This window comes from Bufo gargarizans, chromosome 2 (genome assembly GCF_014858855.1).
Source record: "Bufo gargarizans isolate SCDJY-AF-19 chromosome 2, ASM1485885v1, whole genome shotgun sequence".
Taxonomy (NCBI): Eukaryota; Metazoa; Chordata; class Amphibia; order Anura; family Bufonidae; genus Bufo; species Bufo gargarizans.
The window spans coordinates 142,307,467-142,333,402 of record NC_058081.1 but is presented as its reverse complement, the minus strand read 5'-3'; the positions used below and the strand labels follow the sequence as shown (position 1 = coordinate 142,333,402).

The following is a 25,936-nucleotide window of genomic DNA, read 5'->3' as shown; positions in this document are numbered from 1 at the left end:
GGGTCCCGTGCCCTGGCCAGGTATAGGGGGACCTTGTGGTTGAATTTGGAGGCCATGAGGTCCACGTCGGGGCGACCCCAGCGAAGACAAAGGGCTTCGAACACCTCTGGGTGCAGGGACCATTCTCCCGGGTCGATGGTGGACCGGCTGAGGAAATCCGCCGCCCAGTTGTCCACCCCCGGGATGTAAATCGCAGATAAGGCCGGCACGTGCGTCTCCGCCCAGAGGAGAATGAGGGTCACCTCTTGCATCGCTGCCTCCCTGATGGTTTATGTATGCCACAGCCGTGGCATTGTCCGATTGGATCCGAACAGGGTGGCCCCTCAGCAGATGGGTCCAGTGTCTGAGGGACAGAAGAATCGCCCTCAGTTCCAGAATATTGATTGGAAGTCTGGACTCCGATAGAGACCAAACGCCCTGGACGGACCGGGGAGGGAAACCCCCCCCCCCCCACCCCCGTAAGCTGGCATCTGTGGTAATCACCAGCCAGTTCAGTGGAAGGAAGGACTTCCCCCTTAGAGGGATATGCAACCACCAGCCGAGGGAAGCCCGAGCCAGGGGAGGCAGAAGAAAGGTCCTGTCCAGACTCCTCGGTGATTTGTCCCAGGCCGACAGAATTGCCCTCTGAAAGGTGCGGGATCGGAATTGTGCGAACGGCACCGCTTCGAAACAGGCAACCATCTTTCCCAACAACCGCATGCTGGATCTGAGGGAAGGGCGGTGATGACGGAGGAGACTGCGAACCGACCCGCGAAGGGCCAGACGCTTGTCCGACGGAAGGCGGACCTCCGCCAACTCTGTATCCAGGAGCATCCCCAGGAAGATCAGCCGTCTGGAGGGGGTAAGGGAAGATTTGGGGTGGTTGATAATCCAACCGAACCGCGTCAGGGTCTCCAGAGTGAGTTCCACACTGCGGGATGTCTGAGAGAAGGAGGGTGCCTTGACCAGGATGTCGTCCAAGTATGGGAGAAGAAAAACACTTCTTGAACGTAGAAGGGCCAAGACAGGGGCCAGGACCTTGGTGAACACTCGAGGAGCCGTCGCCAGACCAAAGGGAAGGGCGACGAATTGGAAGTGATCGTCCCCCACCGCGAAGCGCAGGAAGCGGTGATGACATGGAGCAACCGGAACGTGGAGGTATGCATCCTGAATGTCGATTGAGGCCATGAAATCCCCTCTTTCCAGGGAGGCCACTGCGGACCTGAGAGACTCCATCCGGAATCTCTGCAGTCGGAGAAAACGGTTCAGGCGTTTTAGGTCCAAGATCGGACGCACTGAGCCTTCCTTCTTGGGAACCACAAAGAGGTTCGAGTAGAACCCCCTGAACCTTTCCGTCGGAGGCACGGGGGCGACGACACCCTTGTCCATTAGAGAGTGAATGGCCGCGAAGAAGGCGGCCACTCGTACGGGATCTCGCGGAGGACGGGATCGGAAGAAACGGTCTGGCGGAATGGACGCAAATTCGATTTTGTATCCGCAAGATACAATCTCGAGCGCCCATGCGTCTGAGATGTGGGCCCGCCATACGTTCCTGAATAGGAGAAGGCGGCCCCCCACCCGGGTGGGTGGGGGCGCACCTTCAGGCAGAGGGCTGCTGGCCTGTGGGAGCCCGTGCAGGCTGGGACTTGCGCCAGGTAGGTTGCGTCCGAAAAAACGGCTTCTTGCGTCTATCCTGGGCTGGGCCAGAGGAAGAAGAACTGGCCGCGGGTCTAGACCCGGTGGGCTTGCGAAAGGACCGAAAACGGGACGAACCAGCGCGACCACGGGGGGCGCCCATTGGCCTGGACTGGGGGAGGTGAGTACTCTTCCCACCCGTGGCCTCTGATATAAGTTCGTCCAGACGGGTTCCGAACAGGCGGGAACCCGTGAATGGTAGGCCGGCCAAAGAGCGTTTGGAAGCGGCGTCCGCCGCCCAAACCTTCAGCCAGAGTTCCCTCCTGACAGAAACTGCCAGGGCAGAGGAACGGGCAATGAGGGCACCCGCATCAAGGGAGGCCTCACAGACGAATTTTCCGGCCTGAACAATTAGTTGGGCTAAGGAACGGAGGTCCTGAACAGGGACGACCGACCCTAACTCCCGTTCCAGTTGCAAACCCCATTCAGAGACCGCTTTGCCAACCCAGGCGGAGGCAAAGACCGGTCTAAGGGCCGAACCAGAGGCAGTAAATATGGCCTTGGAGAGGGATTCCGTACGACGGTCCTCAACAGACTGGAGGGAAGATCCGTCCTGTACAGGAATAGTAGTGCTTTTGGACAGGCGAGCCACGGGAGGATCAACCTTAGGCGGGGATGTCCACGTGGTCACAGAATCCGCTGGAAAGGGATAACAAATGTCCAGCTTTTTGGGTGTAATAAAGCGGACGTTAGGCCGAGTCCAAGCCTTGGATACCACAGAAGAAAAATCAGCGTGTATGGGAAAAACCTTGGAGGCCTGTTTGGGGCGGAGAAAGGACACGCCGGCCTGTTCAGAGCTGGGGGGGGTCATCGTGTAGCTGAAAGGTATCACGGATGCTAGTGACAAGATGCCCCACCGCGGACGCCAATTTGGACGGAAGCTCTGAGTCCATGTCCACCTCCGAATCCGCCAGTTCTCCCTCAGAAAGCGTATCCCTTTGAGAGGATAGACTTGACTGAGCTCGCACGCATGGCGGAGAGAGCGAAGCATCTGGAGAAGATGTGCGCTCAACCCTTGAACGTTTCTGAGTATGCCGGGCCCTGGAAGATTCGCTGGGAGGCAGGGAACCAGTGGGGGCGGCAGAAACGGTAGTCCCAGCGGGTGCGACAGGGATTGTGGCAGCCTGCGGGAGAGGCGGTCTATCCACGAGACGGCCCACTACGTGTGTAAGGCTTTCCACCGCCTGAGACAGAGACCTAGCCCAGTCAGGGGGTTCAGAGGCACCGGGGGGCGCAGCGGGAAGCGGGCCCTGCACCGGGGCCTGACATGCAAGGCAATGCGGCTCAGATTGCCCACGCGGAAAAAGTTCCTTACAGGCGGTACAGGCATGGTACCAGGGTTTGGGGGCACCTGTGGGATCTGACATGCTGAAGTGTGGTTGTACTCTAATATAGAGACCACAAAGGGTTATAGCAGCTATGACCAGGAGGGTTAGGAGAGGGTTAACTGTCCTACCAGTGCCTCAGAAGAACGTCAGGAGATGGCCCAGATCAGCAGCAGCAGAGAAGCAATGAACAGCAGTGAGCAGCAGAGAGCGCCCACAGAAGCCGAGCGATGTACACAGGAGGTTAGAGTCCCCCACCGTGTCCCAGCTTCCTGTCAGGAGTGAGGAAGCGCGGGAAACCTCAGCAGAAAGCGCGGGGAACAAGCTCCGCCCCCTCCAGCGCTTGAAATGTCTCCTGTGAAGGAGAACGTAGCTCCGCCCCCAAAATGACGCGCGCGTAAGCCCCGCCCCCTGCCGGGACCGCTAAGCCCCGCCCCCCGGTCTCGGCGGGAAGGGGGAGAGAGAAGAGAAAAAATGGAGTCAGCCCCGAATGGGGGGGGGGGGGAGAGAGAAAGATAGCAGCGTGGGGGGGAACGGCGTGGGGGTGCTGAGGATGCTGCTGTGCTGCATTGTCCTGCAGATGAGCGCTCAGAATGAGCGACCACGGGTGCCCCCCTTACCCAGAGGGGTAGATGCTGCAGATAGGGACGGGGTATGGGCTGGAATAGCCATCTCACCGTCCGACGTCTTCACCCTCAGTCCTTTCCAGCAGGGTCGCCCCTTCAGCCACTGGCACCGCAGTGGCAGGAAGCTGGAAGAGGGGCTTGGCGTGCGGGCGACCCCCTAGCTGGCGGGATGTAGGGGAGCCATTGCTGCCCAGATCCTCCTATTGCTTCTGTGGGGGAGGCAGCAGTGCAGATAAGTTGGCACTGGCGCAGCTCAACCCCGGGAGAGCAGAGAGGTCTAATGCGTCTCTGGTATCCCTAGGAAAAAATAAAATAACAAAATTAGAAGAAAAAGTAAAAATAACAAGGAGAAAACAGCCCTGCAGTAGCAGGGAGTGTCTTGCCTCCTTGGACACCTAAGCTAAAACTGGTAGCCTCTATCTCCAGGCTGAGGGTATAGCTGATGGAGGAGGGGCTTAACAGTTTTACTTAGTGTCACGCCTCCTAGGGAGCTGAGCTATACCCAAGGTCTGTGTCCCCCAAGGAAAATGGGCGAGAAAAACTATGGCTCTCAGACTATGGAGACACTAAACAATTTTTTGGTTTTAAAAATGAAGTTATTGTATAAAACTTACATAAATAAAAAAATTGTATACATATTAGGTATCGCTGCGTCCGTGACAACCTGCTCTATAAAATTACCACGTGATCTAACCTGTCAGATGAATGTTGTAAATAACAAAAAAAAAAAAACGTGCCAAAAAAGCTATTTCTTGTTACATTGCCGCACAAAAAGTGTAATATAGAGCAACCAAAAATCATATCTACCCTGAACTAGTACCAACAATACTGCCACCCTATTCCGTACTTTCTAAAATGGGGTCACTTTTTGGAGTTTCTACTCTAGGGGTGCATCAGGGGGGCTTCAAATAGGACATGGTGTCAAAAAAAACAGTCCAGCAAAATCTGCCTTCCAAAAACCGTATGGCATTCCTTTCCTTCTGCTCCCTGCCGTGTGCCCGTACAGCGGTCTACAACCACATATGAGGTGTTTCTGTAAACTACAGAATCAGGGCCATAATAATGAGTTTTGTTTGGCTGTTAACCCTTGCTTTGTAACTGGAAAAAAAAAATATTAAAATGGAAAATCTGCCAAAAAGTGAAATTTTGAAATTGTATCTCTATTTTCCATACATGGTGTCAAAAAAACCAGTCCAGCAAAATCTGCCTTCCAAAAACCGTATGGCATTCCTTTCCTTCTGCTCCCTGCCGTGTGCCCGTACAGCGGTCTACAACCACATATGAGGTGTTTCTGTAAACTACAGAATCAGGGCCATAAATAATGAGTTTTGTTTGGCTGTTAACCCTTGCTTTGTAACTGGAAAAAAAAATATTAAAATGGAAAATCTGCCAAAAAAGTGAAATTTTGAAATTGTATCTCTATTTTCCATTAAATCTTGTGCAACACCTAAAGGGTTAACAAAGTTTGTAAAATCAGTTTTGAATACCTCGAGGGGTGTAGTTTCTTAGATGGGGTCACTTTTATGGAGTTTCTACTCTAGGGGTGCATCAGGGGGCTTCAAATGGGACATGGTGTCAAAAAAACTGTCCAGCACAATCTGGCTTCCAAAAACCATACAGCGTACCTTTCACTCTACGCCCCGCTGTGTGGCCGTACAGTAGTTTACGGCCACATATGGGGTGTTTCTGTAAACGGCAGAGTCAGGGCAATAAAGATACAGTCTTGTTTGGCTGTTAACCCTTGCTTTGTTAGTGGAAAAAATGGGTTAAAATTGAAAATTAGGCAAAAAAATGAAATTCTCAAATTTCATCCCCATTTGCCAATAACTCTTGTGCAACACCTAAAGGGTTAACGAAGTTTGTAAAATCAGTTTTGAATACCTTGAGGGGTGCAGTTTCTTAGATGGGGTAACTTTTATGGAGTTTCTACTCTAGGGGTGCATCAGGGGGCTTCAAATGGGACATGGTGTCAAAAAAACTGTCCAGCAAAATCTGGCTTCCAAAAACCATCCGGCGCACCTTTCACTCTACGCCCCGCTGTGTGGCCGTACAGTAGTTTACGGCCACATATGGGGTGTTTCTGTAAACGGCAGAGTCAGGGCAATAAAGATACAGTCTTGTTTGGCTGTTAACCCTTGCTTTGTTAGTGGAAAAAATGGGTTAAAATTGAAAATTAGGCAAAAAAATGAAATTCTCAAATTTCATCCCCATTTGCCAATAACTCTTGTGCAACACCTAAAGGGTTAACAGAGTTTGTAAAATCAGTTTTGAATACCTTGAGGGGTGTAGTTTATAGAATGGGGTCATTTTTGGGCGGTTTCTATTATGTAAGCCTCGCAAAGTGACTTCAGAGCTGTAGTGGTCCCTAAAAATTGGGTTTTTGTAAATTTCTGAAAAATTTCAAGATTTGCTTCTAAACTTCTAAGCCTTGTAACATCCCCAAAAAATAAAATATCATTCCCAAAATAATTCAAACATGAAGTAGACATATGGGGAATGTTAAGTCATCACAATTTTTGGGGGTATTACTATGTATTACAGAAGTAGAGAAACTGAAACTTTGAAATTTGCTAATTTTTCCAAATTTTTGGTAAATTAGGTATTTTATTATGCAAAAAAATTAATTTTTTTGACTTTATTTTACCAGTGTCATGAAGTACAATATGTGACGAAAAAACAATCTCAGAATGGCCTGTATAAGTAAAAGCGTTTTAAAGTTATCAGCACTTAAAGTGACACTGGTCAGATTTGCAAAAAATGGCCTGGTCCTTAAGGTGAAAATGAGCCTGGTCCTTAAGCGGTTAATGGTTGCTGTTTTGTCTCAAGTAAAGTAAAACAGTTTTTTGTTCTCCCACAATGTCTGAGCGCTGATCAGCTGCAAACACTGAAACAAATGGGATGAGCACCAATAATTACACTGCCCGCAGAAACAAGCAAGCAACCTAGACTGTAATTCTGAACAGGAAGTAGCACTCACATGAGCGCCATTAAACAGCTGATCAGCAGGGGAACCGGAGTCGGACCCCCACGATCAGATATTGATGCACTATCCTGAAGATCATCAATAGATACTGCCTGCACAACCACTTTAAGTTTACCACTATAAATTTGACATACCTCCTGGAGCGAGATCTTGCTGGCAATTTCCAATAAGGAGAAGGTCTGCGTCTTCCATCACGTTCCCAGCTGCGAGAAAATCTCTGTCTTTTCCATGGTTTGGTGTCTTGAGGCGACCAGCGTCTCTTTCTCCGATGCATCTAACAGGTAATTATACTCAAACATTAGAAATATTACATATGAATGGTATATTGCTTAATTGCTGGGCAAAAGTAGTGTTACTGACCCAGCTCCTTTACATATTGCCTCAAGATACGACAGCACATTCAACATGTGACGTTCCCTTTAAAAGGGGCTTTCCAGCCTGAAGACATTGAAGTCATATCCTCAGAAAAGATCATCAATATCAGCTTGATGGGATTCAACACTCAGCACCCGCATCAACCAGCTGTCTTCAGGGGCCACTGGAATCTAAACAGTGAATGGAGCGGGAAGCTGAAGGCTTTATCCGTTGTGTAATGGTGTGCTGGGTTACCATTCACTTCAATGGGAACCGAGCTAGAGTACACTTGCACACCGCTACACAGTGCATAGAACCTTCTGCTACCGGTTCCATCCATAGTTTTGTTTCTAGCGCTGGCAAAACAGCTGATTGGTGGAAGTGATGAGTGTTTGTTTAAAGGTGTTATCCCACAAACATTAGAACAGTGTGCCCTGCCAGCTGAATGGAACACAAATGTTGGTCAATTGCTCCATTCACTTTTATGGACTGGTATAGCGCTCCGTCAGTCCATTAAAAGTGAATAAAGGGGTGGATTGACATGCACATTATTACTCCATTCAAACAAGAAACATGAGGACCCCTTCTTGGGATCACTGGAGTTACCAGAGGTTGTACTCTCAGCGAATATACACTTATTGAAATAAGTGGGGTAGACAGCTCTTCTATTCAAGCAAATGGTAGAGGTGCAGAGACTGCCGAGTCTGACTCACCCAGTCAGAAGAGTAAAATTAAGAAATGGAAAGATAAGCAGGCACACTCTTATTTGGGTCTATATATTTTGATATATTTATAATATTAACATATTGTAGTAGTTGTAGAGTCTTTTTTTAAATAGAAAATTATATATTAAAATGTGAATGAGTGCTAGCAGTAAAAGTCATAAGATCAATGGTTCAAGGTTAAGAGTCTCTAAAATATCATTTATGAAAAAAAATTGAAAAATGTAGAAAAATATTAAATCGCCACTGGATAGAGAATAAATTATGTGCCTTTTATAGTGGTGCCTGTTTGTGGGATAGTCTTTCATAAGTCAATGAAGATATACATTGGTAATCTTGTATTGAGCCAAAGATCTTCTTTGGGCCAAGACTTCAAGGTATATGTGACAATATATAAGTGGTACAAGTCGCTGTATCTTTGTACAATACTGTGGGAAGAAGGGATGCTCTGTGCCTGAGTGCGGCATCCCGCACTGTCTCTGGCTACAGAGGTCACTTACCCTTCACCCGGCGCTGTTCTATCAAGTCCTCCAATGTCGGTCGGCTGTTCATGGGAGAGTGGTGCACCATCCCTCTGGAAAAACATTGAGAAGATCATGATCACGTGACCGCTGACGACTTCTCCAAGCTGAGCTGGACTCCAGACACTGTCCCAGGAACAGCCGACAGTCATTGGAGGACTTGATACAACAGCGAAGGGTAAGTGACCTCTGTAGCCAGAGACAGTGCGGGATGCCGCACTCAGGCACAGAGCATCCCTTCTTCCCACAGCATTGTAACACTTATATATTGTCACATATACCTTGAAGTCTTGACCCAAAGAAGATCATCTTTAGCTCAATACAAGATTACCAATGTATATCTTCATTGACTTATGAAAGACTATCCCACAAACAAGCACCACTATAAAAGGCGCATCATTTATTCTCTATCCAGTGGCGATAATTCATCCTCTACCCAGAGGCGATCACCCACTTATTATTAATATTATAATTTTTTTAATAAAGGATAATATACACTTATCACTGCTCTTTTAAAGGGAACCTGTCACCGGGATTTTGGGTATAGAGCTGAGGACATGGGCTGCTAGATTGCCGCAGGCACATCCGGAATATCCAGTCGCCATAGCTCTGTGTGCTTTTATTGTGTATAAAAAAACGATTTGATACATATGCAAATTAACCCGAGATGAGTCAGAGCTTGTAAATATGACTCTTATGTTAATTTGCATATGTATCAGATTTTTTTTTTTTTTTTTTTTTTACACACAATAAAAGCACACAGAGCTATGGGGACTGGGTATTGCGGATGTGCTAGCGGCCATCTACCAACCCATGTCCTCAGCTCTATACACAAAATCCAGGTGACAGGTTCCCTTTAACTTCTATGGGACTGGCATAGCAAGCACTCCATCAGTCCTAGAGAAGTGAATGGAATAGTGGACTGACATGCACACTACTGCTCCATTCACAGGGGTTCCCGGCGATCACAAAAAAAAAAAAGTTTTAAGATAAAAATAAAAATACTCCCTTTCTTCATAATAAAAAACAAACAAGAAGCGAACAAGAAAACATAAGAAATTAACATTGTTTGCAAAACTTTGAGTTATTAAAATATAAAAATATTAATCCTGTATGGTGAACACTGTAAGGGAAAGAATATCAATTTGTCCGTTGTTTTGGCGCTACACCTCCCAAAATATTTTACAAAAGTCACCAAAAAGGTCTTAGACACCCTAAAATGGTATGAAAACTACAGTTCACCTGCAAAAAAAGAGCCCTCACTCCTCTCCAAATGTTTTTTTTCCAAAGTTTTTAATTTTTTTCAAGCATTAAAAAACAAAAACAAAAACACACACTATGGAAATGTGGTATCGCTGTAACCCTACTGACCCAGAGAATGAAGGGAACAAGCTAGTTTGACAATGTAGGGAACGCTGTAAAACCAAAACCCATAAAACTATGGTAGATTTTCACTCCATATAATATGCAATATTAAAAGGGTTCCATTAGAAATTACAACTTGTCCAGTAAAAAAATAAATAATAATATATAAAAACAACACATGCTCTTAAAAGAATAAAATACTTACTGTAGCTGTTGTCAGAATGGAAAAGGCCCAGCTCTAACAATCATGCTTCCGACTCTTCCACAATCACATGTAAAGTATACAGAAGGCTAAAAGGATAAGAAATGAAGGGTTACTGCCTTGCCTAAGTGGTCCAATTCTCCACTGCGGTGAAGGGATCGTGTGTCCTAATATGGAAGCCACAATTACAGAGCTGCTGCCTGCCAAGTGCATCATAGCACAGGACGACAGTACCAAAGGGGATCCTGCACTTACATTACACTTGCCACAAACATCAAACTCTAAAATCCAATAGGTATGGCCATCTTTAGCCACAGTTACTTATTTCCAGCCCCCCAAACCCCCCCCCCCCCCCCCCGCATCTCCGAAAGCCATTGCTTTTTGAATTTTCCACTTAAATAGCAGTATCAGGGCTAGTTTTTTTTGCGGACTTAGGCCACATGCACACAACTATGGTTTGGGTCTGCGTCAGCCGCATTTTTTGCTGGTCGGACATGGACCCATTCACTTCAATAGGGCTGCAAAAGATGCAGACAGCACTCATTGTGCTGTTCACATCTGTACCTCCATTCTGCGGCCCCGCAAGAAAAAAAATAAAAAGTGCCCTCTTGTCCGTTTCACAGATAAGGTTAGGACTGCTCTATTGAGGGCCAGACATTTCGCTAAGCGTGGAACGCAAATAATGTATTGACAAACTTTTCTGGGGTAATGGGAGGGGATAGAGACTTTTTTTGCATTAAACATGCATATAATACATATGTTAACTTTACAGCAATACTAAATTTATATAGATTTAATAATTTTGCACAATAAAACACTGCAGCATTTCAAGACATATAGAATTTATCAGTTTTGCTAGAGCCTGCACTGCTGTACTGCACCAAATTTATTAAATATCGCATGATGTGTGCATAGGTAACCCCTTAACGCATAATGCCATACATGTAGGGGCTGTATAGAGTGGGCTGCTGCGCTAAGCCTGCTCCATATGCAGTACGCCGCCCTGCAGGGTGAGGCGAATGGTGAGGTCACAGGGGTAGTTACTAACCGAGGGTAGTTATAGTACTCACAGTCTTTTATATACCCTTGGCAGACGTACAGCAGTGATTTAGAGGCTGGCACAGGGGTCCTCTGGAGCACTCTGTGTATAGGGACCAGGCCTGATGGTAGGTGAGGTGCCCTGGATGTTGCAGGGTTTTGTTTAACCACCTCAGCTCCCCTAGCTTAAACACCCTTAATGACCAGACCACTTTTTACAATTCTGCACTACACTACTTTCACCGTTTATTGCTCGGTCATACAACTTACCACCAAAATGAATTTTACCTCCTTTTCTTCTCACTAATAGAGCTTTTATTCGGTGGTATTTCATTGCTGCTGACATTTTAACTTTTTTTGTTAATCGAAATTTACAGATTTTTTTGCAAAAAAATAAATAAAAAAATTAAATTTTTCACTTTCAGTTGTAAAATGTTTTTTTTTTTTTTTTTTTTTTAAAACTACATTTCTATATAAATTTTTCTCTATATTTATTGTTCTACATGTCTTTGATAAAAAAAAAAATAAAATGTTTGGGTAAAAGTTATAGCGGTTACAAACTATGGTACAAAAATGTGAATTTCCGCATTTTGAAGCAGCTCTGACTTTCTGAGCACCTGTCATGTTTCCTGAGGTTCTACAATGCCCAGACAGTAGAAAAACCCCACAAATGACCCCATTTCGGAAAGTAGACACCCTAAGGTATTCACTGATGGGCATAGTGAGTTCATAGAACTTTTTATTTTTGTCACAAGTTAGTGGAAAAAGATTTTTTTTTTTCTTACAAAGTCTCATATTCCACCAACTTGTGACAAAAAATGAAAACTTCCATGAACTCACTATGCCCATCACAAAATACCTTGGGGTGTCTTCTTTCCAAAATGGGGTCACTTGTGGGGTAGTTCTACTGCCTTGGCATTTTAGGGGCCCTAATACGTGAGAAGTAGTTTGAAATTCAAATGTGTAAAAAATGTCCTATGAAATCCTAAAGGTGCTCTTTAGAATTTGTGCCCCTTTGCCCACCTAGGCTGCAAAAAAGTGTCACACATGTGGCATCGCCGTACTCAGGAGAAGTTGGGCAATGTGTTTTGGGGTGTCTTTTTACATATACCCATGCTGGGTGAGAGAAGTATCTCTAAAATGACAACTTTGTATAAAAATTAAAAAAATGTGAGAAGTTGACTTTTAGAGAGTTATTTCTCTCACCCAGCATGGGTATATGTAAAAATACACCCTAAAACACGTTGCCCTACTTCTGAGTACGGCGATACCACATGTGACACTTTTTTGCAGCCTAGGTGGGCAAAGGGGCACAAATTCTGAAGAGCACCTTTAGGATTTCACAGGGCATTTTTTACACATATGGATTTCAAACTACTTCTCACGCATTAGGGCCCCTAAAATGCCAAGGCAGTATAACTACCCCATGAGGGACCCCATTTTGGAAAGAAGACACCCTAAGGTATTCGCTGATGGGCATAGTTAGTTCATAAGTTTTTATTTTTTGTCACAAGTTAGCGGAAAATTATGATTATTTTATTTGATTTTTTTCTTACAAAGTCTCATATTCCACTAACTTGTGACAAAAAATGAAAACTTCCATGAACTCACTATGCCCATCACAAAATACCTTGGGGTGTCTTCTTTCCAAAATGGGGTCACTTGTGGGGTAGTTATACTGCCCTGGCATTTTAGGGGGCCCTAATGCATGAGAAGTAGTATGGTGATTATTTTTTTTTTGTTTTGCTTTTTTTTACCTTTTATAGGACAAACCTATCCTTCCCCATGGGACAATGTGCAAAGCACAAATCGCCCAGAGATGTGGCGAAGTACATTATGCACTTTGTCCCAGGTGAAAGGAGAGGTTTGCAGCAGCTCTGTGTGAATGGGCCCTAATAGCCCTGTGTGCCTGTCCTGTGAGATGCAATCCCTATGCTAAGTGTACCTGTGTGTGGTACTTCCGGACTGGTCAGGGCAGTCAGGACAGAAATAGTGGGTGTCACGCCTTATTCCACTCCTGCTACAGACACATTTTTTTCGGGGTGGCGGTTGGTTTGAGGTACCGGCAACGACATTGGGGAAATGTTGCTCGTGTAGACGGCTCTTGTTCTCCCAGCCTTACTGTAGAGAACAAAACTATTATATACAGCCAATTGAATCAAATATACAGACATCTTCTTATACCAGCGTCTGGTTCTGAGGGAAAGTAAATAGGGAGCCAACATCTGGTCATTGAAGTCCACTCCTCCCGTGAGCGAATTATAGTCGTGGACACAGAGGGGCTTTTCAATGACACTGGTTGCTCGTTCAACTTGGATTGTCGTGTCTGCGTGAATGGAGGAGAGCATGTAAACGTCACGCTTGTCTCTCCATATCACCACGAGCAGTTCTTGGGTACACAAGGCAGCCCTACCACCCGTCTTGCAAGACGGGTGGTAACAAGCCGTTGGGGGAAGCCCCGGCGACTAGGTCGCGCGGTGCCACAGCAGCCAATCTGTTCTAGGAACAAATGCCTGAAGAGGGGCACACTTGTGTAAAAATTGTCCACATAAAGATGGTACCCCTTGCCAAATAAGGGTGACACCAAGTCCCAGACTGTCTTCCCACTGCTCCCCAGGTAGTCAGGGCAATCGACCGGCTCCAGGGTCTGATCTTTACCCTCATAGATCTGAAATTTGTGGGTATAGCCTGTGGCCCTTTCACAGAGTTTATACAATTTGACCCCATACCAGGTGCGCTTGCTTGGGATGTATTGTTTGAAGCCAAGGCACCCGGTAAAATGTATAAGGGACTCGTCTACGCAGATGTTTTGCTCAGGGGTATACAAATCTGCAAATTTGGTGTTAAAGTGGTCTATGAGGGGCCAAATTTTGTGGAGCCGGTCTGGGTCAGAAGCCTGTAGGCCTCTTCAGAAGAATACCCCTTATTTGCCATTTGGACTACTAAATTTAGGGGGTATTCGATGAGACTACCCAAGAAAAAAAGCAAGCCTGTCTTACAAATGGAAGGCTAGCGAAGTACCGGAGGCCGCTGCGATTGATAAAAAATATCGAAACTCATTTTTTTATCGCCACAGCGCTTGTAAAGTGATTGTGCAGTGATCAAAAAATATTTTTTTTTTGTCACTGCGGCGGGGCGGGCGTGGGTGAACGCACGTGTGGGCGACTGATCAGGCAAACACTGCGTTTTGGGTGGAGGGCGAGCTAAGATGACTGTGCCGGCATACATACATAATTCCTCTGGGTAGCCATCTTATATGCTTCTGGCATATGTAAAAAAAAAACTGAACTCTCATCTTCCTGAAGCCTGGGTCGCCTATGATATAGATAGACACTTTTATTACCACTACTCTGAGGCTAGCTATAAAAGATCATAAAGGCTATACCAGGCCCAGCTCATCCTGTTCTTTAAGATAAGATCAGCTTGCTGTCAAGCCTGGCTGGAGCGTGACGTCATTAATTTCCAGGTCTGGTTTGAGGAGAGCTAATAGCCCCTTAATTAGCTCTGGGCATAAAACCAGTCCACTTTCATATTTCATTTATGAATCAACTTATGCCCTTTCTGACACCAGATCCAGGCTCTACAGAGTATTGTGGTTAATTGGGTATCAAATATGACTAGAGGATGTGATTCTGTAGCTGACCTATGGGTGGTAGAAGAACTACAGGTCCCAGCATTACCGTGTGTGGTCTCATTCTGTAGGTAAATAAATAAGGATCGCAAATATGTATTCTGTATAAAAATATGCCGATGTATCAAGGAGATACGGGCTTGAGTATAATCCTCATTGTAGGAACTGAACTTTGATGGGGTCATAAAACACTTGGGGGCAATCCCTAGGATTAACAGTCACTCTGCTGCCATTGGCTGACAGGAGTAAGTCTCCTGCCCATGGGAGAGTTCATAAAAATCCATGCACAAGGATAGAGGAGAGAGACCCATGGAACATCACCAGACACTTAATTGGACATTGACGGCATATCCCTGTATCAGAAGAACTTTGAGGGTCTCCCCTGATACATACTGAAAAGGGGTTTGCAAGGATTCAAAAAGGACATATGAACGACCATCTGAAACCCTCCAGAGAAACTAAGTATTCTTTCATCTTTTTCCCTTTCATTTGAACTGTTGTGATTATTTATATTGTTATTATTATTCTGTAGATTTATAGTCATTTTCATTAGACTTGTATGCACTGCTTTTTACCGCTTATCAAAGATTATAAAATCTAAATAGCCAAGTCTTCCATATTCTAAGCTGCTGAACAACGTACCTTGCCTTTGAAGAGACGTTACCAGGTGGTTAGTTAAATTGCATTTAGGAATTGTAGCTGGGTGTGATTGACTGCGGTTGGTCAGTAAGTGATATCCGGTTCATCCACTGATCTGTGTGATAGTGAATGACCCGGATAGTCGGCTCGTGGACCTGGAACCCACGTGGTGGCAGTTACCGAAGTGTAGTGGGGGGTGTTAGCCGAATGGTAATACCCCGGTCACGTGAGGTCTCTGTGTGTGCGCAGACTCCGTCACAGACCACTACATCAAAGCTGTGGGATCCGGAGCGATCGGATCCATAGTTCGTGACAGTGACACTAATACTATTATAGAACTGACTGTTCACTTACAGATACTATAAAAGTACAAATGCTGATCAGCGATACGTTAATCAGCGAATCGGTGACTGCGGTGTGGTGGGCGCTAACCGATCGCTAACTGCCTAACAAAGGGGCCTAAACCTACCCGTCAATACTAGTGAAAAAAAAAGTGACAGTTTACACTGATCACTTTTTTCCCCTTTCACTAGGTGATTGACAGGGGCTATCAAGGGGTTAATTGGGGTGATGGGGGGTGATCTGGGGGCTAAGTGTGCTGTTTGGTGTACTCACTGTGAACTGTGCTCCTCTGCTGGAACCAACCAACGAAAAGAACCAGCAGAGGAGCACAGCAGCCATTTAACACCTTATATTTATAAATACAAGGTGTTATATGGCTTGTGATTAGTTTTTTTGAAAATCACCAGCCTGCCAGCGACGATCATTGGCTGGCAGGCTGGTGACGAGATAGTCCTTTAACTTTTGCCGGCCCGCAATGCGCGGGCCGGCTCTGACCAAAATCTTGCGTCTCGCGAGATGACGCGCCGGCGCGTCCAGGAGGAATTACAGGGCCTCCGCAAAGATGCATCCCTGAGTGCGGCGGTCCTGAGGAGGTTAATGTGCCTGTGGCAAGATCACTTTAAATTTGTGACGCCAGTGACGGTAACTGTGGCACACCGATTTACGGTAGGAATAATTGAGGAACACAATGATATGGTGAACCAAAACTTCTGTTTACTGGAACAGTTAAATATATACAGTCTTTGGTCAGAGTTCCATATATAAGAAGTAGTCACATGCAGGCTTTACATCAGTTGGCAGGCACAATGTTCTTGTAAGATATTCTGAGGGTTAAACACTTACAGATCAGGCTGCACGTTTCCTCAGAATCCTGTCTGTCTTTATCCCAAGGCCCGTATCCCTTATTGCTGGCTTTATCCTTGGTTAGGGAAAACTTCCTCAGGTATATGTCTCCTTGCTTTAACCGCCTCCGGATCGCCTACCGCAGATGTGCGGTCCGGAAACGGCAGCCTGCGCAGAGTGACGCATATACGCGTCATCTCGCGAGAGCCGAGATTTCCTGTGAACGCGCGCGCGTTCACAGGAACTGAAGGTAAGCGAGTGGATCTCCAGCCTGCCAGCGGCGATCGCTCGCTGGCAGGTTGGAGATGTGATTTTTTTTTAACCCCTAACAGGTATATTAGACGCTGTTTTGATAACAGCGTCTAATAAACCTGCTACCCTCCCGTATGGATCCCCCATGACAGATTTAAGAAAATTCACTCTATATTTAGGGATCTTATTTGGAAATATGGTCAGGCTAGGATTAAACTAGAGACATTGCAGTACCCCAAGTCTGAAGGTGGCCTGGCTGTTCCTAATGCATGGATTTACTTTTTGGCTTCCCAATGTCAGCATTTCAAGGGATGGATTAGCTTCCAAGTGCCGGATATGACAGGGCAGATATTGCAGCATTGGTTGGGCAGTCGTGACCTCATGGGTATTCTGGAAGGGTCAGGTATGCATGCTGGGAGGGAAAAACTCCCTCTTATTGAACTTATGAAAAAAATTTGGGCAAGGGTGAAGCAACTGAGCGGTGTAGGTGGAATCAGTAAGCTTTACCCTATTAGAAATAATCACCTATTGCCTGAATTTTTTGCCATGTCAGGACTTCGGAACTGGGAAACTCATGGAGTGATGAGAATTGGTCAATTGATGGAGGGCAAGTTATGTAAGTCGTTTCAGAACCTGCAGCAGGAATTTAATATCCCTAGGGGATGGTTCTATAAATATCTTCAAATGAGGCATGCCCTTGAGGTCACGCTGTGGAAAGGTTGTGTGATAGCCCAAATGGAGACGGTTCATAAGCTTGTTAAGAATGAAGAAATGGGAGGCTGACTTGGGAGGTATGTCTAAGGATAAGTGGGATGATATACTGGAAGGAGTCCCCAGGGTGTCCTTGAGTGAACAGGGCAAACTGTCCCAACTATTTATCATACATAGGGTATACAAAACACCGGTGTTCCTAAAAAAGGTTGGATTAAGAATTGATGACAAGTGTCCAAAGTGCATGGATAATGGTGCGGATTTGTTGCATATGCTGTGGTCTTGTCCAGTAATTGGACTTTGAAAATTCAAAATGACCCCAAGGTGTGTGTATTGGGGTATGTGTCTGAGATTGGAGGGACTGAATCGGTTAAGGTAGCAGTGGGGAGGTTGTTGTATGTGGCCAGGAAGCTGGTGGCAATGAGGTGGATCCAGGGAAGCCCGCCTACACTGGATGAGTTTGAGCAGAAGGTGCATGACATGCTGATATTGGAAAAAGGGGTGTATGTGAAGAGAGGGTGTCCTCAGAAGTTTGATAAATTGTGGAGTGATTGGTTATCTCATACTCACGTGGTTATATAGGCTCTTGACGGTTCATGACTAGTTAACAGGGTGGGGAGGGGATCTGGGATTGTTAGGACTCTCAATATTTGATTCTACATGTGTACATGCTATATACAGATACATGATATAAATGTGTGTTGGTATTTCTATGGACACTGCTGTATATCGATTCCACAAGGTGGATAAAGTAAGAAAAGACAATGTATTGTTTTTATAATATCCTGCATTTATTGGTTCAATAAAAACGATTTGATTCAAAAAAATATACCTGCTACCTGGTCCTCTGGTGGTCCCTTTTGTTCGGATCGACCACCAGAGGACACAGGTAGCTGTGTAAAGTACCACAAAACACTACACTACACACACACACCCCCCCCCCCCCCCGTCACTTATTAACCCCTTATGAACCCCTGATCATCCCATATAGACTCCCTGATCACCCCCCTGTCAGGCTCCGTTCAGACGTCCGTATGATTTTTACGGATCCACGGATACATGGATCGGATCCGCAAAACACATACGGACATCTGAATGGAGCCTTACAGGGGGGTGATCAATGACAAGGGGGTGATCACCCCCCTGTCATTGATCACCCCCCTGTAAGGCTCCATTCAGACATCCGTATGATTTTTACGGATCCACGGATCGGATCCGCAAAACGCATACGGACGTCTGAATGCAGCCTTACAGGGGGGTGATCAATGACAGGCGGGTGATCACCCATATAGATCCCCTGTCATTGATCACCCCCCTGTCATTGATCCATTCAGACGTCCGTATGCGTTTTGCGGATCCGATCCATGTATCCGTAAAAATCATACAGATGTCTGAATGGAGCCTTACAGGGGGGTGATCAATGACAGGGGGGTGATCACCCCATATAGACTCCCTGATCACCCCCCTGTCATTGATCACCCCCTATAAGGCTCCATTCAGACATTTTTTTTGGCCCAAGTTAGCGGAAATTATTATTTTTTTTTTTTTCTCTTACCAAGTCTCATATTCCACTAACTTGTGCCCAAAAAAAAAATAAAAAATTCTATGAACTCGCCATGCCCCTCATTGAATACCTTGGGGTGTCTTCTTTCCAAAATGGGGTCACATGTGGGGTATTTATACTGCCCTGGCATTTTAGGGGCCCGAAAGCGGGAGAAGAAGTCTGGGATCCAAATGTCTAAAAATGCCCTCCTAAAAGGAATTTGGGCCGCTTTGCGCACCTAGGCTGCAAAAATCATCATTTTCCGCTAACTTGTGACAAAAAATAAAAAGTTCTATGAACTCACTATGCCCATCAGCGAATACCTTAGGGTGTCTACTTTCCGAAATGGGGTCATTTGTGGGGGCTGGGCATTGTAGAACCTCAGGAAACATGACAGGTGCTCAGAACGCTATAAACGCTATAACTTTTACCCAAACCATTTTTTTTATCAAAGGCATGTAGAACAATAAATTTAGCGAAAAATGTATATATGGATGTCGTTTTTTTTGCAAAATTTTACAGCTGAAAGTGAAAAGTGTCATTTTTTGGCAAAAAAAAAAAAAAAACGTTAAATTTCGATTAATAACAAAAAAAGTAAAAATGTCAGCAGCAATGATACCACCAAATGAAAGCTCTATTAGTGAGAAGAAAAGGAGGTAAAATTCATTTGGGTGGTAAGTTGCATGACCGAGCAAAAAAAGGTTAAAGTAGTGTAGTGCAGAAGTGTAAAAAGTGGCCTGGTCATTAAGGGGGTTTCAGCTAGCAGGGTTGAAGTGGTTAAATAGATCCTTCTGCCCTTCAGCTCTCTGGTTCGGCTGGAATAATGGCTCTGCTCTGTACTCTTATAGGAATTTCAGGCTTCTCAGGAGGCAACTCTTCCCCTGGTGACAAGCTAGAAGCCTGGGCTGTCTAGCTGCATGTCAGGAGTTGGCCTTCAGCTCCTCTCTGGCTAAAGTACCCACTCTCTTCTTACTCTACACACTCTTCCTGCACAGGACCGTACTATAAATATTAGGGGTTCCCTAGCTCCCTCTACTGTCTAGGAGGAGGAACTACACCCTAACAGGCCTGATACACAGATAACAGGGAAAGGAAAAAAATAAATATATCACATAAAACATGATATAAAATACAATAGACCTGTTCCACAGGAGGTGGAGAACAACGTGGCCCAATTGACCCTTGTGTAGTGCCCACATTTACATAGTGGGACACTACACATACACAGCTGGTGCCGGCTGTATAATAGAGCAGGCACCTGGCCGCAATGATCAGGATCGACGATTATGCCAAAGCTGGTCATTTAACCCCTTAGATGCAATTCAATAGCAAACGCAGCATCTGTGGAGTTAGGCCTCTTGCACACGGCCGATGTGTGCCCGTCGCTGTATTGCGGCCTGCAATACACGGGCACCGGCCCGTGTGAACTCCATATCACGGATGCGGAACGGAGGCACGGATCGGAACCCCACGAAAGGACTACGGAGTGCTTCCGTGGTGTTTCTGTCCGTGCCTTCGCACTGCAAAAAAAATAGAACATGTTTTATTTTTTTTGCGGAGCGGACAGATATCGGACCCATTCAAGTTAAATGGAGCTGGATCTGTCCCGGCCACCGCACGGATGTTGCCTGTGCATTGGGGACCGCAAATTGCGGTCCCCAATGCACAGAACGGCAGCACAAGGGCCATGTGCAAGAGGCCTTAGGCAAAGGGCTCCCACAGTAAAATCGCAGGGCTCCGATTAGTTACCATGGTAGCCTGGGACCTGCTAAATGTTCCCAGGCCCGTAATGGTAAGCTTCCTGTAAGGGCTCATGTACACAACCGTATGCTCTCCGAGACATACGGTCCGTTAGCGCGCCATATGCCCCCAAGGGGCATACATCGTGCGCACAGCATCATAGGTTACTATAATGCTGTGGGCATTGGGCCACCTGCGGCGCTATTGTCCTGCACTCATAATATTATATAAGTGCAGGACAATAGCCCCGCGGGCGGCCCGATGCACACAACATCATAGTAACCTATGATGCTGTGCGCTCCTCTGCACACGATGTATGCCCCTCCGGAACATATGGCCTTCTCACGGACAGTATGTTTCGGAGGGCATACAGTCGTGTGCATGAGCCCTAAAGTTGTGCACGAGACACAGCTTCACAGGCAGGCAATGAAAATCTTAGAGCATAAAAGTTCTCTATGGGACACACGATTAGAGTAAAAAAAAAAAATAATACAAATATAAAAAATTCGAATCACACCCCTTTCCTAATTTTACATAGAAAAATATATAAACAATAAAGAAATAAACATAACAGGCATTGCTGTGTCTGAAAATGTCTGATTTAAATATTTTTCCTGCAAGGTGAACACCATTAGGCCTCATGCACACGACCGTTGTTGTGTTCCGTTCCGAAAATGGGGTTCCGTTGTTCCGTGATCCATTTTCATGTGCCTTGCTTTATTTTTGGAGAATGACCAGACATAAAGGAAAGTAAAAAAAAGTCTAAGTCAAGTTTGCCATGCAAATGATAGGAAAAAAACGGACGCGAACGACAATCTTGTGTGCCTCCGTGTTTTTTCACGGACTCATTGACTTGAATGGGTCCGCAAACAGTTTTCCGTGAAAAAAAAAAAAAATAGGACAGGTTATATTTTTTTGATGGACTGGAACCACGGATGCAGATGACAAACGGTGCATTAGTAGAGTTTTCAACTGACCCAATGAAAGTCAATGGGTCTGCAGAAAATCACAAAAAAACTGAACAACAGACACGGAATGAAACAACGGTCGTGTGCATGAGGCCTAAGGCTGAGTTCACACGGGCGAGATTTCCGCGCGGGTGCAATGCAGTAGGTGAACGCATTGCACCTGCACTGAATCCTGACCCATTCATTTCAATGGGGCTGTGCACATGAGCATTTTTTTTCATGCATCACTTCTGCAATGCTTTAAAATCGCAGCATGTTCTATATTCTGCGTTTTTAACGCAGCCCTGGCTCCATAGAAGTGAATGGGGCTGCATTAATAACGCATTGCATCTGCAAGCAAGTGCGGATGCAATGCGTTTTTCACTGATGGTTGCTAGGAGATGTTGTTTGTAAACATTCAGTTTTTTATCACGCGCGTGAAAAATGCATCAAAACGCATTGCATCCGCGCGGAAAAAACTGAACAACTAAACGCAATTGCAGCCAAAACTGACTGAACTTGCTTGCAAAATGGTGCGAGTTTAACTGAACGCACCCTGAACGCATCCGGACCAAATCTGTCACGCTCGTGTGAACTCAGCCTAAGGCTACTTTCACACCTGCGTTCAGTGCGGAACCGTCTGGTATCTGCACAGAAGGATCCGCACCGATAATGCAAACGCTTGTATCCGTTCAGAACGGATCCGTTTGCATTATTCCTTTTTTTTTTTTTTAACTCCAAGTCTTTTTTTTAACTCCTGACTTACATTGAAAGTGCCCGGGAATGACTAAATGGGGGTGGTCACATATGATCACTGATGTGTATGACAGCCAAATCATTCCGGTTTCACCATTGGTGGTCTACACCGGCGCCTCAGTAGAGTCAATGTGAGGTCCATCCATACCTAGACTAGGCCACTATATAACTGGGCATCCGTTCTGGCTCTGGCCGTTTCATCCCTTAATAGGGGCGGCCATTCTGTTTTTTAGGCCGGAACTACATAGTAGAGGGTCATTTTAAGGGACAGGCCCAAACCAAGAGTGACCACCCTGCCTATATCACGGTCTCCTCAAGTATTCAGGAGAGTATCAGGAACATTTCCTTAGAATATACCAAGTTCATATCCACTCATGCCTTGTCGTTTTTCTTTTTGTGTGTTTTTTGTGGGAGTTTGTTATTTTATACGTTTAAAGCATTAAAGGCTACGTTTTATAACAGGGGGTACCCTGTGACTAAACAATATATACATACCACCTGTGATTATTCTCCCTCTGATGGGATATCGTCTAAGCTGTGATTTATTTAGTGTAATGAAGAGGAAGCAGCGGTCACATGGAGCATAGTCTTCTCTTCAAACAGCCGATTGGTGGGAGTGCCGAGTATCAGACCCCCTGCCGATCAGGTATTGATGATCTATCCTGAGGATAGATCATCAATATATATTGCCTGCACAACCCGTTTAACTCTTCATATCTTGGGCAGGGAAGAAGCTGGCGATATGAGCCTGTTTTTTTTTTTTTTTTTTTTTTTAAAGCTGATAATCTAAGCTTTAAAACAAGACCTGAATCACACTAACTTGGGATTTCTAGCTGTTAGAAATCAGGTTGAGACTAAGTAAAAGCAGCTGAAACCTGCCTTTACTCCTGAATATGCATGAGTCAACCTGTGTTTTCAAATTCGGCGTACATGGTTCGGGTTATCTAAGAATACCGTTATGGATTCCGCTACCACAGACACTTAACTTATGGTCCGTGGTAGCAGAATCCATAACGGAATTCTTAGATAACCCGAACCGTGTACCCAAATTTTAAAACATAAGTTCTCTCATCCCTACTCGGTTATCTCTGAAACTCCCATAGAAATGAATGGAGTGGATGCGGTGGGGGCCAGCAGTAGGACCTAGGGCTGCAATAATTACTCAATGTAATCGACACAAAAAAATCCTCGATGCAGATTCATTTTGATCACGTGACCATGGAGCGTGAGTGAAGTAAAGCAGGCTATCACTAACCGCTCCTTGGCCTCCCGCTGCACTGTCCTGGCGTGCACACATGGTCAGCGTGCGCTGCCTGACGCTGTGTGACCCAGGTCCCAGTGCATGTTGGGAAGAAGACGCTGCGGTCCTTCTGCAGACTCCATATCAGCCAGCCGCTATACTTGCCAGGATAGCTAAGGATGGCATGGAGGGGGCTGATGGCATGGAGGGGGCTGATGGCATGGAGGGGGCTGATGGCATGGAGGGGGCTGATGGCATGGAGGGGGCTGATGGCATGGAGGGGGCTGATGGCATGGAGGGGGCTGATGGCATGGAGGGGGCTGATGGCATGGAGGGGGCTGATGGCATGGAGGGGGCTGATGGCATGGAGGGGGCTGATGGCATGGAGGGGGCTGATGGCATGGAGGGGGCTGATAAGTTTTTATACAGGAAAATGTTCCTTTAATTAGTTTTTTTTTCTTATTAGAGTACTTGATTAAGGCTACTTTCACACTAGCGTTAATATTTTCTGGTATTGAGATCCCTCATAGGGAAACATTTATTTTGTCCCCATTCATTGTCAATGGGGACAAAATGTAACTGAATAGAACGGAGTGCTCCAAAATACATTCTGTTCCGTTTTCATACCGGAGAGCAAACCGCAGCATACTGTATGTTAACGATATGAACGGATCCGTTCATAACAGATGCAGACGTTTGTATCATCAGTAAGGGTACTTTCACACTAGCGGCAGGGGACTCTAGCAGGCTGTTCCGGCGGGTGAACATCCTGTCGGATCCGTCCTGCCACTAGCTTGCGTGTGCCCCAAGACAACTGCTCCGTCCCCATTGACTATAATGGGGGCGGAGTTCCGGCGAGCAGCTGCCGGACTAAAAGTACTGCATGTCGTACTTTTAGTCCAGCTCTCGCCGTGCACCCCGCCCCATTATAGTTAATAGGGACGGAGCGGTAGTCCGTGGGCACACGTGAACTAGCGGCAAGATGGATCCGACAGGCTGTTCACCCGCCAGACTCCGCTGCTGCTAGTGTGAAACTAGCCTAACGGAAGCGTTTTTTCCTGAACCCTGCTGGATCCGGCAAAAACGATTAGTCGATAGAATACTTGATTACTAAAGTAATCGATGGCTGCAGCCCTAGTAGGACCCCGACTGATCTAATAGTTACCCCAATTGTGTGGGCAGGCAATAACTTAACCAGAATACCCTTTTAAAGTGGAGCTAGCCTTTACATTTACCAGCCAGCAGCGAGCCTGCTGGCTGGTAAATGTAAAGGCTAGCTCCACTAGACTGGCCGACAGGGGTACAGGGGAAACCCTCGGTGGGCCCCTGAGCAAGGTGGGTCCCTAGTCTCCCACCCCCTGCACAAGTGGCACATAGCACAGTAGATTTACTGCTCTACAAACATGTATTCAATGCAGATCACCTCAACCAGCCTATGTTCATATAAAAAACTTGTTAAAATATTTATTATATTTGAATGTATCGGTACGGAAGGCCCCCAAAATAAATTTTACTGGTGGGCCCTAGGTATCCCAGTCCGACACTGCCAGCCAGTATGACAGACTTCCACCAGAGCTAAGGCCAAATTAACCAGGAAATAAATACCCATGATCTGAGGTGTTCAGGGAGACTAATGGAATAAAGCCCTCCATGGGGCTGCAGCGCCTGTCAGCAGTCATACTACAACACCTAGCATTTCTATAGCCTGGACATGAAGCTGTAGTGGTACTACCACACCTATCATTTACAGCGTGACAGTACAGCCTAGAACAGTAGTCATACTTCTACAACACCTAGCATATACACAGCCTAGCACCAGAAGCTGTTAGTGTACTACAACACCCAGTAAGTACAGAGGCAGATCCACACTACTGTACATAAAGCTGCACCAGGACGCACCGCCATGACGGGACAGCTTGCGGTGTGTTTACCACGTCAGTGAGGACACGACGCCATGGTTCGGCTCACCTGCGCTGGCATTACCCCCGCCTCACATTCGGGAACAGGACCGGACCTCGGCGCTGCTCAGCACTTCTTACAACTCCACACTTCCCGTTTACTCAGTTCACGCCGCGCAGGAAACACCAAACAGGACGTGAGTGCAGAACCAGCAACCGGGACCAAGGGAAAGCCTCACTACCGACAGCTCGTCGCCCGTTACCTAGTTCACCCCGAGCACAGCCGCTAGTACGGGGATCCCGTGACGTCAGCTAGAGGTAGCCCCGCCCACTCCAGACCGCATCCTGAGCCTGTGGTCATGCTCGCTTTCTAATTGGTCTAAGGTGCACACGTCATACTGACAGGGGGTACACGTGGTGTGTGTGTTTTTTTTCGCCAAGTAGTGAGCCGCTCGTATTGGCGGGAAGTGGAGTCTGAGTCAGTTGTCCCGTACATGGGGAACTGGGCGGGAAGCCGTGTGGTGGAGGGAGCCAGCATTATTCAAAACCTTGTTATGTGTGCTGGGATTTCAAATGTTACAGAT

At 46.1% G+C, this 25,936-nt stretch overlaps 1 protein-coding gene across 2 annotated transcripts in view; it reads right to left on the bottom strand.

The window, feature by feature from the left end:
• LOC122927581 (dual specificity protein kinase CLK3-like) overlaps positions 1 to 25,675 on the bottom strand; it is a 59,210-nt gene extending 33,535 nt beyond the window's left edge. Inside the window, exons 1-4 of one of the 2 annotated variants that reach the window (XM_044279542.1) lie at positions 25,423 to 25,675; positions 9,776 to 9,861; positions 8,185 to 8,258; positions 6,743 to 6,882 (exon numbers count right to left, since the gene is read on the bottom strand). In XM_044279542.1, the coding sequence (XP_044135477.1) occupies positions 6,743 to 6,882 (140 nt within the window). In that variant the 5' untranslated portion in view covers positions 8,185 to 8,258; positions 9,776 to 9,861; positions 25,423 to 25,675. The remainder of the gene's footprint in view (positions 1 to 6,742; positions 6,883 to 8,184; positions 8,259 to 9,775; positions 9,862 to 25,422) is intronic. The other variant, XM_044279541.1, reaches the window with a different exon arrangement.
• Between the last annotated feature and the right edge of the window lie 261 nt (positions 25,676 to 25,936).